Source organism: Echeneis naucrates, chromosome 15 (assembly GCF_900963305.1).
Source record: "Echeneis naucrates chromosome 15, fEcheNa1.1, whole genome shotgun sequence".
NCBI lineage: Eukaryota > Metazoa > Chordata > Actinopteri > Carangiformes > Echeneidae > Echeneis > Echeneis naucrates.
This window is the reverse complement of record NC_042525.1, coordinates 11603635-11619297: the sequence shown is the minus strand read 5'-3', so window position 1 is coordinate 11619297 and position 15663 is coordinate 11603635. Positions and strand designations below refer to the sequence as shown.

Here is a 15663-nt window from a genome sequence, read left to right as displayed (position 1 = left end):
ACGGCACCCATCCAGGAACGGACCGAGGCTAGACCGGAGACAGGACGCTTCCATAGACTAGAACAGTAAAAGATCAAACGAATCACCCACTGAGATGATTTGTTTATGGAGGACACGTAAAAATAAACAACTATTTTAGTGTAAGATTATGTAATGTTTAAGTTACACAAGATTCGTACTTGTTCCCCCCCACCCCCAACAAATGGTTTGGCCACCAAGCCTTAGCTAAGCCCCGCCCCCCTTGGTTACTGTTACTGTAATGTCTGTATAGATAGCCTGTAATCTTGTATAGATATTCTCTGTTCTCTGTTGTCTGACGTTCGGTAGGAAAATGTCCGGTCAGCATCATTCTGGTGATCAGAAAGGAAAATAAAGGGTTAAGAAATTTTCTATACAAATATTTTTTTTAAAGGGTGGTGACGGTGAATTTGGGACGAGAAACGTACGTAGAGCAAGGTAAGAAACAGGGCAGTTAGCTTGTAATGTAAGCTAACTGGCCAGCTCTAATGCTAACGTCCATTAGCCTAGCTTGTATTAAAGCCCGACACAAAACGTTATCTTTGACAGAAACAGCTGAGTTTGGTAGCTCCATCAGAAAGGAAGAGACAGAGAGCTGCAGTCAGGTAACATAAAGTGACATGGGAGGCAGAGGAATTAATTTAACTTGTTGGCTTTATTTCCACACAAAGATATTGACCGCAAATCTAGAAGTACTCCACCGCTTCAGACACAACAACACACACAAGGACCGGGATATTACTCGTTGTTAATGTTTTGTGTGTGTGTGTGTGTGTGTGACATGCCCATAAAATAGGCTATAGGTCTACATAATTGTCATTGTGATGATCAACCAGTTAAACTGTAGCATATACACAACAAAAATTCAGCAACAAAGCGTGGTATTTATTTACTCCTAAAAATGATAAACAAATCAACAGGCGTGGACTCGGAGCTAAGACGAAGAGGTCACGTGGGGTGCTGGAGCCAATCCCAGCTCACTCTGGGGTCAGAGGAATTTATTTAACTTGTTGGCTTTATTTCAACACAAAGATATTGACCGCAAATCTAGAAGAAGTACTCCACCGCTTCAAACACAACAACACACACAATGACCGGGATATTACTCGTTATTAATGTTGTGTGTGTGTGTGTGTGTGTGTGTGTGTGTACGGACGGACGGACCTACCTGTATTCTGTGATGAGGAGTTGGACCGTGTTGTCAGTGATGTCCACAGAAGACATCCAAACTCTGGCTACAAGCTAATGCGTGTTCCAGGTAATAATACGGCCACCATGTATAATGCAGAATGAGCCGATCGTTGTGGAGAAATCATCCAGGTAGGATGAGGATTACACATCGTGGCCATATTCTTAACTGGAACACGTACAGACATGGCCACGATGTTTAATCCTCATCCTACCTGGATGATTTCTCCACAACGATCGGCTCATTGTACATCATACATCTTGGTCGTATTATTACCTGGGAAGCTAAATGGAACAAACCAACGTGTAGGTTACTGATATATTATGTATTATATTAAAACAATACATTGAGAATGCATTTGTCAGACCATTCATTGTCAATCTCTGTGTAAACGGATGCCAACCATGGGCTCAAAATGGGCTGCTGGCTAACTGGTTAGCATGCTCGACTGACCAATCGATGACATTATTTTTGACGTGTAACGTCACTATTGCTTACCATTTATTTGGAAACGGGCGGAACGCCTGCGAACGCCATATTTCTGCTCATTGGAAACACCCACCGGATAGTGTCCATATATTTCATAATTCACGAACTGGTCGAACACAAGTTTGTCCCTTTTACCACAATGAACACACATTCACGTAACTGGGTTGGGAATTGGATTATGCCCTAGGTTAGTTCCAAGTAAGTGCATGATTTATAGAAAGTCAATGATCCATTCACCGAACACTTAGAATAATTTTTTCCTGAAAGCCGGCACATTATCGGCTATCTCTTGCACGACATGCCCATAAAATAGGCTATAGGTGTACATAATTGTCATTGTGATGATCAACCAGTTAAACTGTAGCATATACACAACAAAAATTCAGCAACAAAGCGTGGTATTTATTTACTCATAAAAATGATAAACAAATCAACAGGGTGCACAATTGGTGCTGCCCAGCTGCTGTTGTTGGCCTGTGCGATGCCTGCCTCTACGCTCTGCTGTAGCTGCTGGTCTGCTGCAACCTGCTTGTCCTTAGACATTTTGCGGGGTTGGTGTTTGACAGGCGGCCCTGGTGTAGTGAGGATGTCGTGCTGGATGAGGCTGGTGCAGCCCAGGTCAGTGGGTCCGGTGGAGGAAGCATCGCTCTAACACTTCAAAAGTTCTGCCAGCCTCCTGCTGTCCTCTTCAGTGAGCTTCGCACAGCTTTCAGCATACAGTGCCTGCAGGTGGTGGGGGACAGAAACAGAGGTTGGGTGGGCATGATACGGTGCTACTGCGGCTTTGGGGGGTTGGGGCTCAGACTCTCCCAGCACTTCTGCCGGCTGCAAGATGCCAGCAACAGTCTCTCAGTGTGAGAGGCTGTGCACCTGGGTTGTAGAGTCTGATGGGGATGCTGAGCTGTCGTGCCTGCACTACAACATGGGCCACTAGGACTTTGTGTCTTTTAACAAAACTCTTGGTGGGGCTTAACATGAGCTCTCCAGCAGCAGCAGAGTGAAGGTGGGCGGTGCCAGGCATGTCCGTGTTCTCTGCTGTGTCGGCTATGATGAGGTTAACATCGTCAACATGGTCTCCAATGACTACCGGGACAGTGATTTCCCCCAAGACCACCAGGCCCTCTGGTCCGACACCCTGCAGAACCTCTGCTCTCGATGGCTGGATGGGGGGCCTGGTTTAGAAGGACATGTCTTATAATATTATAACACATTTCTCCGTGCCCTGGAGTCTAGCAGAGCACATACCTCAAGCCCGTAAACTGTCACTTGAACACACATTTCCTCCTCCTCTTCATTTCTAACACTCACCACCACACTCCGGGACCTGTGCCGAGGCTAAGGTGACATTTACTGCAGGCTGTTTACGCAGACGAGGGGAGGGGCAATTTCTCTGGAAATGTCCAACACCTGAACAGTTGTGGCAAACAACCTCCCACACGTCCATTTTCTCTGGGCTGTCGGTTTTGTTTTTTGTCACCGTCGGCCAAGGCGTTGGTGAATATCTCTACACTGATGGCGTCCTGCTCCCTCTCTCCCCGATCAGCATACGCAATTGAAACCCTTTCATAGATCTCATCTCTCAGTGCGTGTAGGCTTTCACCTGGTTTTCTGATTCTCTGTCTCAGTTCAATGCCAACGGTTGCAGCATGCTCTGAACACGGACCATAGGCGGCCTCAATCTCCTCCACAATGCGTTGGTAACCCCACCTAGCAGATCTTGGGTTTTTATGGACGATAGCCCCTGCTGCCCCAGTCAGACTGAACCTTAACTGCACAGCCATAGTCTTCTCTGACCAATGGTTAGCTCTGGCACAGCCTTCAAACTGACAGAGAAAGTCTTTCCATGCACCAGTTCCATCAAACTGACATGGCCGGATCCTCGCTGCTGTCTGCAGGGCACTCTCGGCATGCTGATTGTGGTGGGGGGCGATAAGATGTGGTGCCCGCTATCGGGGGGATGCAGCCATAATTTGGGGCCCGAGTTGGTGTTCCATGCTGGGGCATACAAGGGTGCTGGTAGCAAAAAAAATAAAATAAAAAAAATACTGTTCATCCGGGCAAATGGGTTAGTTGAGTGAAAGTGTTAGTGGCATATTGCGATAGTGGTGGAGTGAGCGGCCGTCCCGCGTCCAGCCGCGGTGGCGTTAGCCGCCCGTGTTAGCTCCATGCTAACCGCGAAGGGATTTTTGCTGCGCCTGTGGTCGGCACGGTCGCCGTTTGTAATGTTAACCACGTCGGCCCCGATAGTCTCTTACGTCCGTCGAGAACGGGTTCTTGCTCATCTTTATCTTAACAGTGTCGAAGTCCGAGCCCGTCGCCATCTTGTCTCGCGTCGATCGATTACTGATGCTGCTGAGCGTCGTTGTTTTCTCTGCAGATGTCTTTTTTTTCCGCCGGACAACAAATGTATCTCATTTGCGCTCCATCGCCATCTCGGGCTACCATGATTGATTTTGTTCCTTGGCGCGCACGTACTGACGTCACACATACACACAGCGCCCACCTCTCACGTCACAGGTACAGGTACAGGTACAGGTACAGGTACAGGTACAGGTACACACACACACACACACACACACACACACACACACACACACACACACACACACACACACACACACACACACACACACACACACACACAGCATCAGGCCTGTAACACATTGACTTTGTTCAAATCTTTTTGTCATGGTTGAGAGGGGCAGAATAATGGTACAAAAAGCAATAGTGACAGTTTGTTGTGTTGCTGGAAGGCTAACTTTGGCATACTTAGTTCCGTGTTTGGTAGATTGTACTCCGCCTTCATAGCACAAAAGACATTTTCTCCTGGACGCACAAACATGTATTCGCCTCCCCATCTTTCAAGAAACAGCCTTCCATCTGCATAAATTTTTCTCTTCCTGGACATTTTCGGATCATTTGTATTTCTCAATTCCAACTGTTGAAAATCGCATTGATCTGGATACACCGCAAACTAAATCAAATCAAATCAAATCAGATTTATTTGTATAGGGCAAAATCATAACAAAGTTACATCAAGGCACTTTACATATAGAGCAGGTCTAGACCAAACTCTTTATAAATTTATTTAAAGAGACCCAACAGATCCCCCGATGAGCAAGCACTTGGCAACAGTGGCAAGGAAAAACTTCCTTTAAGAGCCAGAAACCTCGAGCAGAACCAGGCTCAGTGGGGGCGGCCATCTGCTTCGACCGGTTGGGTTGAGAGTGGGAGAGAGAGAGAGAGAGAGAAAGAGAGAGAGAGAGAGAGAGTGACAGTGACATAGGCATGGGGGGGGGGGGGGGGGGGTTAGGGGGGGGGGGGGTTAGGGTTAGGGGGTTAGGGTTAGGGGGTGTAGGCAGGAACATGTTGTTGTATGAAGTTCATGGAGTTGAGCTGTAATACAGAATTCATGAAATATGGGACCAGCAGGTGTTGCAGGAACATGGGATGGAGATGAGTCACCACCTGCAGGATGAGGACAGGGAGAGAGAGGAGAGGAACTGGGAGAGACAGAGACTTTGGCAGAACATGGTTAGTAAATGCAGTATAAATGCTTAGAACTGGGTGAAACTGTGTTTTTTTTTTAAGAAGGATGGTTCTTATCAACGCATGCAAGGGGGGAGGAAAGGAGAGTGGGATGCCGTTACTTCGCAGGTAAGATAATCTGCATGCATCGTGGGAAATGCAGTTTTGACTTATTTAATCAGACAATCAGACCTTTTAAGCTCTGGCGGGCCATATCTGCCCCGCGGGCCTTGAGTTTGACACATATGCTGTAGCCTCAGATAATCCATATCGTATCATCCTACTTATCCGTATCACGCTGTAGTTCACATCCATCACTCACACTTATCAACCAATACCTTATTGTATCTGTCCTAATTTACATCCCAGTTCATATACAGGTGCAATGTTATATTATTTTGATATAATAAGTATGATCGATATGTACTTTATTTATCCCGAGGAAAATTCACTTACATGCATCAATCACACAGAGATATGTTGCCCAACCTTTCCACTGCAGTGTGCTTTACTTCCAACATGACTGACATTTTGTAAAGATTAAATGCTGAAACGTTTTCAAACACAAAGCTTCACGTTTTGCATTACTCGTTGAAGTAAATTTCAAAATAAAATATACCGGAGTTGAACTCACTCAAGTTTTCTGGAAAGTACTCGTGACGTCTCTGAAAGTACTTCCGGTTCACACGTTTTCTTATGAAGTCACTGCTGCAGAAACATCGTCCGTTACTTAAGCGGGTGTTCTGTGTTACGGATGCTGCTTGAACTATCAGAAGCTGTTGTTTATATTTGTTTTCTGAAATAAGGAGTCATTCTCGTGGCTGACACAGAAAGGAGGAGAGCTTGGAGTCTGAACAGGAAGTGGTTGTTTGCTCATTGCTGGCAGTAACGTGCGCTCCGACAACTGATGGAAACACAACCTTCGTCATATTTAAGGAGTAAAACGGGGACTGGACAACACTGAGGCTTTGTCGTGTGTGTTTAGCTTTAGGCCAATCCTGGTGTTCGGTTGCTACTTTCTCTCTACAGCCCCGCTAGTTGGAGTTTCTCTCTGGACGAGCTAGCCTTCCAAGCTAGCCAAGCAAACTATAGATATCACTAACTTTCCCGACAGAGCTGGCCGATCTCTCTGTTGTCCAGCTGATTGTCACATTGTGCGTGAGTTGTCCGAGCCATGGATAAGTTGTCGAGTCGTTGAGAAGTCGCCCATGTCGTCTGGATTGGCCGTCCAGTGTCCAATATGAGCGCATCAGCTGGGGACAGAGAGCCTGGGACCCCCTTGGATGATGGAAAGGAAGACATCAGTGGTCCCACCTGCTCAGGTGAAAACAGCAAACGTGTGAGTGTCAGAACAAGGTTTCTCAAACACAAAGACAAACTGTCTTCCTGTACACCAGTGACTACAGTAGTTTATGATGATACATATGATTGTCGCCTACAATATTCCTGACAACAGGAGCAGGGCTGAATGGACCTTTGACCACATTGGTGCCTCGCACTTTCATCTACAGCTGAAATGACCACATGATTCAACAGTTAGATAACAACTGTAATATCAGACTTGCTGAAGTTATGTTTTTAAGAGGAAAGGTCCTATTTTCTGTTCTTGCTATATTAATATAGAACTTGAACAATGTCTTGTGTGTTCTCTGGTGATCCTCACAGACTGATGATATAATAATGTCATTTGTTATTGTGTAGGACTCAGCAACATGCTCAGGAAACGATGAAATAAAGAGCCGTGCTGTGGTCAAGTACTCCGCTGCCCCACCACCTACCAGCTATGCCTTGCTGCAGGAGAAGACAGATCTGAAACTTCCTCCTGCCAACTGGTTGAGAGAACACCCTCAGCTGGGCAGTGCAGGCACTACTATTTTGGGGTCCAGCAGCAAGAGCAAGCCTTTTTCCAGGTTCAGCAGCATGACAAATATGATTGCAGGAATGGATGTACATTGCTGTATTGTGACACTATGTTGTGTAACCTAAATGAAATCAACTTACCTTTGCACAGAACAAGTGTTCTGCCTTTTCTGCCCTCTATTTTTGGTTGGAGGACAATAAATATAATATTAGAGCATCACATGATATCACAGACATCACATGATGAGAAGCGCTGGATCATTTTTCAAAGCATAACTGAACATTATAATTATCTGCTATCAGCTGGATTTGAATTGTGGTTGGTTGGTAAAAAAAATGAATGCTGAAGCTACTGGTAAATCTTTAATCATGTCACCATTTGGAGACACTGTTGTGACTAATTTACTTTTCTTCTGTTATAGTTTTGGGATGGCCTATGACTTCATTGATTGCATTGGGGATGATGTTGATGTGGTATCAGACTCAGAGGTATGCAGAGCCCTTGCAAAGCATTTCTTTCTTTGTGTCCAAAATCTGTACAAAGCTGATGTTAACTTGTATTTTTTTTCCCTAATGTAGAACATCAAGAAGCTTTTGAAAATCCCCTACAGCAAGTCCCATGTCAGTATGGCTGTACACCGTGTAGGGAGAACACTACTTTTGGATGAGCTGGACATTCAAGAGCTCTTCATGCGGTCTTCACAGGTACAGCATTTTTTTTTTTTTTTTTTTTTTTTTTTTTTTTTTTTTTTACATTTACAGATTAAAGGTACTACTCATTCTCTTATTAGCATTGCTGTGCATGTTTTTAAAATATCTCAATGAGAGTGATTTGGTCAACAGATTTTGTGTTCTCCCTGGTACATGCGTGTTGTAGACTGGTGATTGGACCTGGCTGAAGGAGTTTTACCAGCGTCTAATAGATCAGAAATGGCAGAGGAAAAAGAAAAGCAAAGAGCATTGGTACCAGAAAGCAATTTTGTCAAAGTTTCTCTACTACAGGTGAGTTTACTTGTGTTACTTGAAGACTGGAAAAGTAAGAGTATGGTTTAACATTTGTTACAATTTCGACTCATGTCTTTTTTCTTTTTCTCCTTTCTTTTGCTGCAGTATAAATGGTGATGGGGCTGCAGAGCCTGTACCGGAAAACCACCATGAGAGAGAGGAGGAGAATGGGGCCGAAGAGTTCAGCTCTTCATGGCCCACTGCCTTCACCAACAGATGCTCTGACCCAGAAGAATCAGATGCTCCCAAGCAGGTGCAGAAGCAATAATGAAAAATAAATGAATTTCATCTTATTTAAAAATGAAATGTTTGTGCCATCTCTTCTATATTTAATGAGATGAAGTCTTTTAGTAAAAAAATCACTAGTGTTTTCAGTTTTAAAATATGGCTTAGGTGCACACTGCTAAGCTTATATGGGAGGGCTTTGGTTTACACTGCTTGCAGTAACTTACAGTACTGCTGCTATAAAATATGCAGGAAAGTGTTTCTTTGGACAGCAAGTTTGCTTTGGGCCAGGTGGCGTCTGTACCCAAAGAGCAGAACCTCCCTACACTGTTCAACGAAGGGGAGAACAGTCAGGTAATACAACCTTTTACTCTTCCTTAATGGTATATGACAACAGTTGACATCCTGAATCTTAATATATAATGGGATGTTACTTGCTCTGCAGGGTTTAAGAAATGACTTTGTGCGAAACATCATGTGGACGTTCGAGGATATTCACATGTTGGTCGGATCCAACATGCCCATTTTTGGAGGTGGTCGCTATCCTGCTGTCAGTCTGAGACTCAGGTTGGAATCAGAATTTTTTTTTGCACTTAGTCAATAACACATTGCAAATCTCCAGATAATGGAACAGGAAAATGTTTACATGTTTGCAACATCTAGTTTGTCTACAGTCTGTGATGAATTATTCAATGATTTCATCACTTTGTTCTCTTATTCTGTCCATGTTTTTCAGGGACAACAATAAGCCAATCAATATTCTGACAGGTATCGACTACTGGCTTGACAATCTGATGTGCAATGTCCCAGAGTTGGTCATGTGTTTTCACGTCAATGGCATTGTTCAGGTAAATGGCTTCTGACTTTTTCTCCCAGTATTTTTACTGTCCATTTGTCCACTATTGCCATAGTACATTTTTATAGTATTAAACTGTCATTTTCAATGGCAGTAAACTGTTGTAATATCACTGATTTTCATTATTTCTGTTGTCAACGGAGGAATACATTTTATCTATTTATGGTTTTCCCTGAAGAAATATGAGATGATAAAGACAGAGGACATCCCTCATCTGGAGAACTCCACTTTCTCCACAAGGGTGGTAAAAGACATTGCCCAAAATATCCTTTCCTTCCTGAAGTCGAACTGCACCAAAGAGGGTCACACCTACTGGCTTTTCAAAGGTCAGCAGCATTTTTTTGTGCTGTACACTGTGTTCATCTGTCCTGAAGTTTTTCTAACTTAATTCTTAAACCCACAGCTAGTGGGAGTGACATCGTCAAGCTTTATGATCTTACTACTCTGTGTGAGGAGGCTGAAGAAGAAAAATGTCAGAATCCCTTCACTCTTCCTGTGGCCGTATTACTGTACAAGTAAGTATCTATGACAAACTCAGCGTTCCTGTATTTGTGAAGAAGTATAGTGACATCATTCAATTTTGGGGGGACACAACCTTTTACAGTTGTTCGACAACATACTTTTTTAAATTTATGAATTTATTCCATTGTTTGTTTTTTGGAGTTACACCAAAACATTAAATTTTTTTTTTATGAGAAATAATTAAGGGAATCTTTTTCAGTTGTGAGAAAATTGGATTGTTAACCCAGTGTCAGAAACCATATTGGATCGTGAGATGAGTGTATTGTTACATCCCTAGTAAAAGGTAAAATATACCATTTTAGGCCGAAATTTTGCTTCAATTTATTCTTTTTCTTGGCACAGAGTGGCCAGCAACTTGATGCTGAAGGCAAGGCAGAACAGAAAACACTACGGCACAATCAGGACTCTGCTCTTAAACTGCGTCAAACTTCTGGATCAGGAGAGACATCCCCAGGTTAAAATGAATACTTTTCAGATAGATAAAGTCCTGGACTGGATTTAAACCCAGAGCTTGCATTGAATGAGCCCCCAGGTCAGATGAAAGATGTAAAATCTTTTAAAAACAATTTGTTCTGTGTCCTTTTGACTTCAGTCTGATTATGATGTATTAGAATAGTATTTTTAATTTGCATTAAAAAAACCTCTAAATCTTACAATGCCACATTAAATTTGACTGAACCTGACTTCATTCCTGATCCGCTCTATCCCGTCTCTTCAGATCATTGCCTCAGCCCACTACATGCTGTCAGAGCTGTTCCAGCTTGATGAGCCCCCTGAAGAAAATGGAAGGGAGTCGCTCCGTGCCGGTGGCTCAGAGGACAGCTACAGCGATGAAGACCGGGTGGAAGATGAAGACGAGGAGGAGGAGGAGGAGTTGATGGAGGATAGCGATGAGAACAGCTCCTACAGCAACAGCTCCAGCTCACAGGATGATCGTAAAGCTGTGGCTGTGATCCGCTCTGTAGGGGAGCTGTCTGTCCCAGAGAAATACAAATCCACTCACCAGATCAGAGTGAGTGCCCTCCTCTCTACACACACCTAAGGGGAGAGAGTGCATGTATGGATGAATATATTTAAAGTCATTTTAAAAATATAATCTTTCTGTACCCTCCTCAGCCAAGTTGCACTTTCCCTGTTTCTCAAGACAAGGAGGAGCGATGCAGACATGTCCTGTGCTACGTGCTTAAGGGGAGTGTTGGCATGATATTTATGTGTAGTGCACATACAAGGTAAATGGTTTGGTGTGACCCATGAAATGTGTCAATAAGTGCTTTAACACAAAACACAGGGCCTGAAGGCGGTTGATGGCAGCGTTAAGAAGGAGAGTGATCTCCCAGCTGCAGACCCCAACACACCCATCCCCCTGAAATATGAGGACAGAAGCGCTATTGGAGCCTGCACTGCTGAGAAAGGCATTGCTCTACTTTTTGAAAGAGGTCAGTAATTATTTCAAAAGACAACTGAATATGTCATAATAAAGGGGGAAACAAGCCAGTCACATTGGTTTCCTGCTTTCTCTGTCGATCAGTGACATTTTTTTCATTTTGCTATTGTGTGTATGTTCCCCTGTGTTTCAACAGCGGGGCCCTTGCAGGCAGACCAGAAACACCCTACACGTTCAGGTATGATCCCTGGCTCGTGGCAGCATCATATGAAGCTGCAGCTCTTCCTTAAAGCCTCCAAGGCCTACTACGTCCTGTCAGACGCAGCCACCAACTTACTCAAGTATGGGCGAGCCTTGCGCTACATCAAGCTGTCCCTACAATGCTACGGTAACTTTGTCCCAACATATTCTTAATACTCATTCCAAATTGTTTACCTACTATATTGCTCTTCCAAATGCTGACGGAACATTGATCTCTTTTTCCTGCATCCCCTCTTCCATATTTTCCTCCAGATGCCTATTGTTCAGTGAGTGGCACACTGCACCCACAGGTGCTGCACTTTCACAGTCAGTGCCTTTCTCTCTGTGGCGATATCCAGCTGATGTTGGCCCAGAATGCCAACAACAGAGCTGCTTACCTGGAGGAATACAACTACCAGACCAAAGAGGACCAGGAGATCCTGCACAGCCTGCACAGAGAGAGCAGCTGCCAGGGTCAGTCACACAAACAGACAATCATGCCAACCGTCAGGCACACAATGGCCTGATACTTGAGAAACAGTGGCGTTAGCCAACACTTGACTCACCCGATCAATATATGGTACACAGTATTTTCTCATTCAATTCGGTTTCACCAACATTTGCCCCAAAATCCAACTAATTCTTGTTTTTCCAAGTTGGATTAAGTCATTCAGTTTCGCAAACCGTTTATGCTTTATCCACTCAGCCTTTAACATGGCAACAGACCTGGCGATGGACCCGGAGTACCAGCTGTTCGTGAGTAGCAAGTGCTATGAGGCATCATTCGAGCTACTCGACTCTGAAGCTTTGAACGATCACGGCTCAGACCAACTGGCTCAGGTGCTCAAACGCCTGGGAAACATCCGGAACGAGATGGGAGTGTTCTACATGAACCAGGCTGCAGCTATGCAGACTGAGAAAGAAGGTAATGGCTACAACAACTGCACAATCAATATAACTTAAAGTTTATGCCAATGACATAAAGTAATCACAGTACCTGGATTAGTTTAAAAAAATAAATATATAGGCAAGAAATTGATTTTATGTTTATCGTTTGTCAATGTTGCTGCATCTAACCTGGCGTTTCCTGCTCCCTCCCAGTAAAGAAGTCAGTGTCCATAGCAGAACAGGAGCTGTGGAAAAAAAGTTTTTCCTTTTTTGAGAAAGGCATGAGGGACTTTGAAGCAATTGAGGACAACACCAACACTGCCCTGCTGCTGTGTAACACGGGCAGGCTGATGAGGATCTGTGCTCAGGCCCACTGTGCCATGTCTGCTGACCAGAGCAGAGGGGAGTTCTCACCAGAGGAGGCCCTGTACTACAACAAGGTGTCGTGTCAAACTGTTTTTCTTCAGTTCAATCATTCACACAGATCTTTTTTTTTTTAACATCCTGATCTTTCCATCTTTCCAGGCCATAGATTACTACTTGCGGGCTATGAAGTCACTGGTGAGCCGCGAGAGCCACCCAGCCGTGTGGGACAGTGTGAACTGGGAGCTGTCTACAACCTATTTCACCCTGGCTACGCTTCTGCAGGACTACGCCCCACTGTCCAGGAAGGCCCAGGAGCAGGTGCACAGGAGCATTTTGTTCTTCATAAGTGATCAAATGAAGCGATCCTCACTCTCCGACATATTTTGATAACCCTGCAGCCAGGAGATGTTAATATCCTGAAGCGCACTGATGAGTAAACCTTAGTGTGTTTCCCCAGATTGAAAGGGAGGTGACTGAAGCAATGATGAAATCCCTGAAGTACTGTGACCTCCAGACTGAGTCAGCTCGTCAGCCACTGTACCAGTACAGGGCCGCCACCATCCACCACCGGCTGGCCTCCATGTACCACAGCTGCTTCCGCAACCAGGTGGGAATCATTTTCTTCATTTCAATATCTGTTTGATATTCATCTTTTTATATACATCGTCACACAGTTTACGCTGATAGAACTGTTGTGTTCTATAAGGTATTACAATGACAGACTAACTGGAGACGTAATGCCAGACATTACAAACATGGTAATTCACTCATTTAAGGCAGTAAAATAAACACTGAGGGGTGTCTGTGTTTCTGCTTCTAATTGTGTGACAGGTGGGGGATGAACACTTGAGGAAGCAGCATCGAAGCCTGGCAGAGCTTCACTACAGCAAAGCTGTTTGTTTATTCCTCAGCCTCAAAGATGCACCCTGTGAGCTGCTCCGCACGCTGCTGGAGAGGGTGGCGTTTGCTGAGTTTACTATGGCAGGTGTGAAAATAGTCTCTCTTTTTCCTCCCTTGTCTCTTTTAATTAAGAAGAAATGCATCATTACAAAAATTAACAGAAAACAAACAGAAACAGAAGAAATTAAAGACAGACTCACACAGCAGACAATACATCAGGCTGCCCCACAATGTAAATGAGTACGAGGACAATTTTACAATGTAAAAATTAAAATCCATCGTTACAGTTTAATTACAGAGAGAAAATATATTAAATTGACATCTCACAAACTTCCTCCAGTTAAACACACATCATTTCTGTTTGCATCATATCACCTGAGAATAAAGTAGGCTTTGATAAATATTTTGAAACAAGAGGAATCCAATGCAGCGGCTTTAAAAATAGCTTTTTACCCCCCCCCCGACAAAATAGATCAATAAACTGTACTGTCATCCAATCCCACAGAAAAATGAGGGCAGTGAACGATGCTGGGAATCGTCATAACAAAAGGAGTGAACTCCAGAACATGAGAGTGTTTCTGACTTCAGCTTCTTGCATTAGTGTATCTTACTTTGTTTCCACAGGTCAGAGCAGCAGTGCAGCGAAACTGAAGAGTCTGATCAGCGCTCTTGAAATCATGACAGAAACTCGCCACGCTTTCCAGCTGATTCACAAAGAGCTGCAGGAGCAGATAGCAGTAGGTTTCAGAGAAGCCCACAGGAAATGCTCTCCTGTGTGTGTCGGTTCACAGCACTTTGCTCCTGATCACACACTGTCAGCTAAAAGATTTTTTCCCCTTTCACTTCTTTTGCTGCAGTTGAGGGAACCAGGCTGCGCTGGATCAGCTGAGTCTGCCGATGTGGCTTCTGGTCCCACCTCAGGACTGAACCTCCAGGAAGTGATGAAGTTAATTGCCGTGTTTGAGCCAAGTTTCTCTTTCCTGCTGTTGCAGCTCATCAAACTGATGGCGACAATGAAACGGAAACCAAGGTGAGCACGAGTGGAAAACACTTTTTGTGCTTCCAGCTGCATGTATATCTAATATCCCTGAAACTTCCTGACATTTGTGTTAATTGCAGCAATAAGGACGAGGAGCTGCTGAAAACCTTGAAGAATGTGTACTCCAAGCTGCTGCGAGCTGAGAAGAATGCGCCTCTCCTCAGTCGTGTCGGGTTTTACACTGAGCTCCTGCAGCAGCTGATCCCCCAAACAGGAAGCGACAGCACGGACATACATTCATGATATTAAACCACAACCGTCTGAATCTGCTCTCTGCGCCTCGCCGGACATGCAAGCGGCATTCTGGGGAAGACTTAACCTGTTTACCATCATTATTAACGGGCACATCCTCAGGCAACACTGTCCCACTCAGAACTACAAATTTCCCTTCCTGCACCTTTTTCTAACATTTGCATCACAGATTTTGAATTGTACATTTTTGTTGTAAATTCAAATATTTAATTTTCCTATTGCTAAAGCTGTTATGAGTCATATGTGATGCTCCTCTGTGTAGGATTTCTTGTTGAGAGTATCAAACATCAACCAAGGGTAAGATGTTGTTTTGGCTTTTTTTTTTTTTTTTTCTACAAACCATTAAAAAAAACGGTCTAATCACATAGAACTTCTATTCACTGGGGCTTGAACAATGAAATCATTCAGCACAGACTCATGAAAATGTCAGCTTTTAATATAATTGTTATTTTTGATATTCAGTAATGCCAGTGATGCTGTGAATAAAATGGATTGAAGTGCGATTGAAGAAAAGTTAAAATAAGCTCAAACGCGTTATTTCCTTTCCAAAATGACATTGTGCAATAGTTTGGCAACATTCAATGCAAACTCATAGAGGCTGGTTTCTCCATATTGCTGTATGTATAAATGTGAGTTTATATCAGCATGGTTTGCTGTGACATGACAATAAAAGCCTTTTTAAATTTTATCCGTGTCCATAGATGCTCCGTCGCCCTTTTTTTCTCCTAAAGCAGCGAACAGGTGAACAGATTAGATGCATCCTTTTTGGCTCTTTGGAAAACAAATATGAAAGTACGATCAAACACAGTTAATTCCTCCACACACTGAGATGATGAACTGTGCACAGATGCCGAGTGGAAGATTTTTAATGGCTCTGTTGTAGCTCGTGTTGCGCTGTTTAG

At 43.8% G+C, this 15663-nt stretch overlaps 1 protein-coding gene across 2 annotated transcripts; it reads left to right on the top strand.

The window, feature by feature from the left end:
* The first annotated feature begins 5905 nt into the window (after positions 1 to 5905).
* Positions 5906 to 15449, top strand: edrf1 (erythroid differentiation regulatory factor 1). 2 transcript variants are annotated; one of them, XM_029520852.1, is made up of 25 exons: positions 5906 to 6563; positions 6926 to 7134; positions 7507 to 7573; positions 7664 to 7789; positions 7962 to 8086; positions 8195 to 8342; positions 8567 to 8668; positions 8760 to 8881; positions 9051 to 9162; positions 9349 to 9496; positions 9574 to 9685; positions 10035 to 10146; positions 10411 to 10704; positions 10809 to 10880; positions 10981 to 11128; positions 11273 to 11464; positions 11590 to 11790; positions 12023 to 12241; positions 12418 to 12644; positions 12730 to 12888; positions 13028 to 13177; positions 13402 to 13555; positions 14095 to 14207; positions 14328 to 14500; positions 14590 to 15449. In XM_029520852.1, the coding sequence occupies exons 1-25, from the start codon at positions 6465 to 6467 to the stop codon at positions 14750 to 14752; spliced, it is 3747 nt and encodes a 1248-aa protein (XP_029376712.1). In that variant the 5' UTR covers positions 5906 to 6464; the 3' UTR covers positions 14753 to 15449. The 2 variants fall into 2 exon arrangements, with proteins under 2 accessions (XP_029376712.1, XP_029376713.1); XM_029520853.1 differs by having other exon boundaries at positions 10809 to 10886; positions 14095 to 14211; positions 14356 to 14500.
* The last annotated feature ends 214 nt before the right edge of the window (positions 15450 to 15663 follow it).

What these genes read in the sequence shown, in the direction of transcription:
- edrf1 (XM_029520852.1), top strand. Translation starts at nt 6,465, where the DNA reads ATGAGCGCATCAGCTGGGGACAGAGAGCCTGGGACCCCCTTGGATGAT. An exon ending in ATGTGGTATCAGACTCAGAG is followed by an intron (nt 7,574 to 7,663) that starts GTATGCAGAGCC and finishes TCCCTAATGTAG; the next exon opens with AACATCAAGAAGCTTTTGAA. An exon ending in ACAATGAAACGGAAACCAAG is followed by an intron (nt 14,501 to 14,589) that starts GTGAGCACGAGT and finishes TGTTAATTGCAG; the next exon opens with CAATAAGGACGAGGAGCTGC.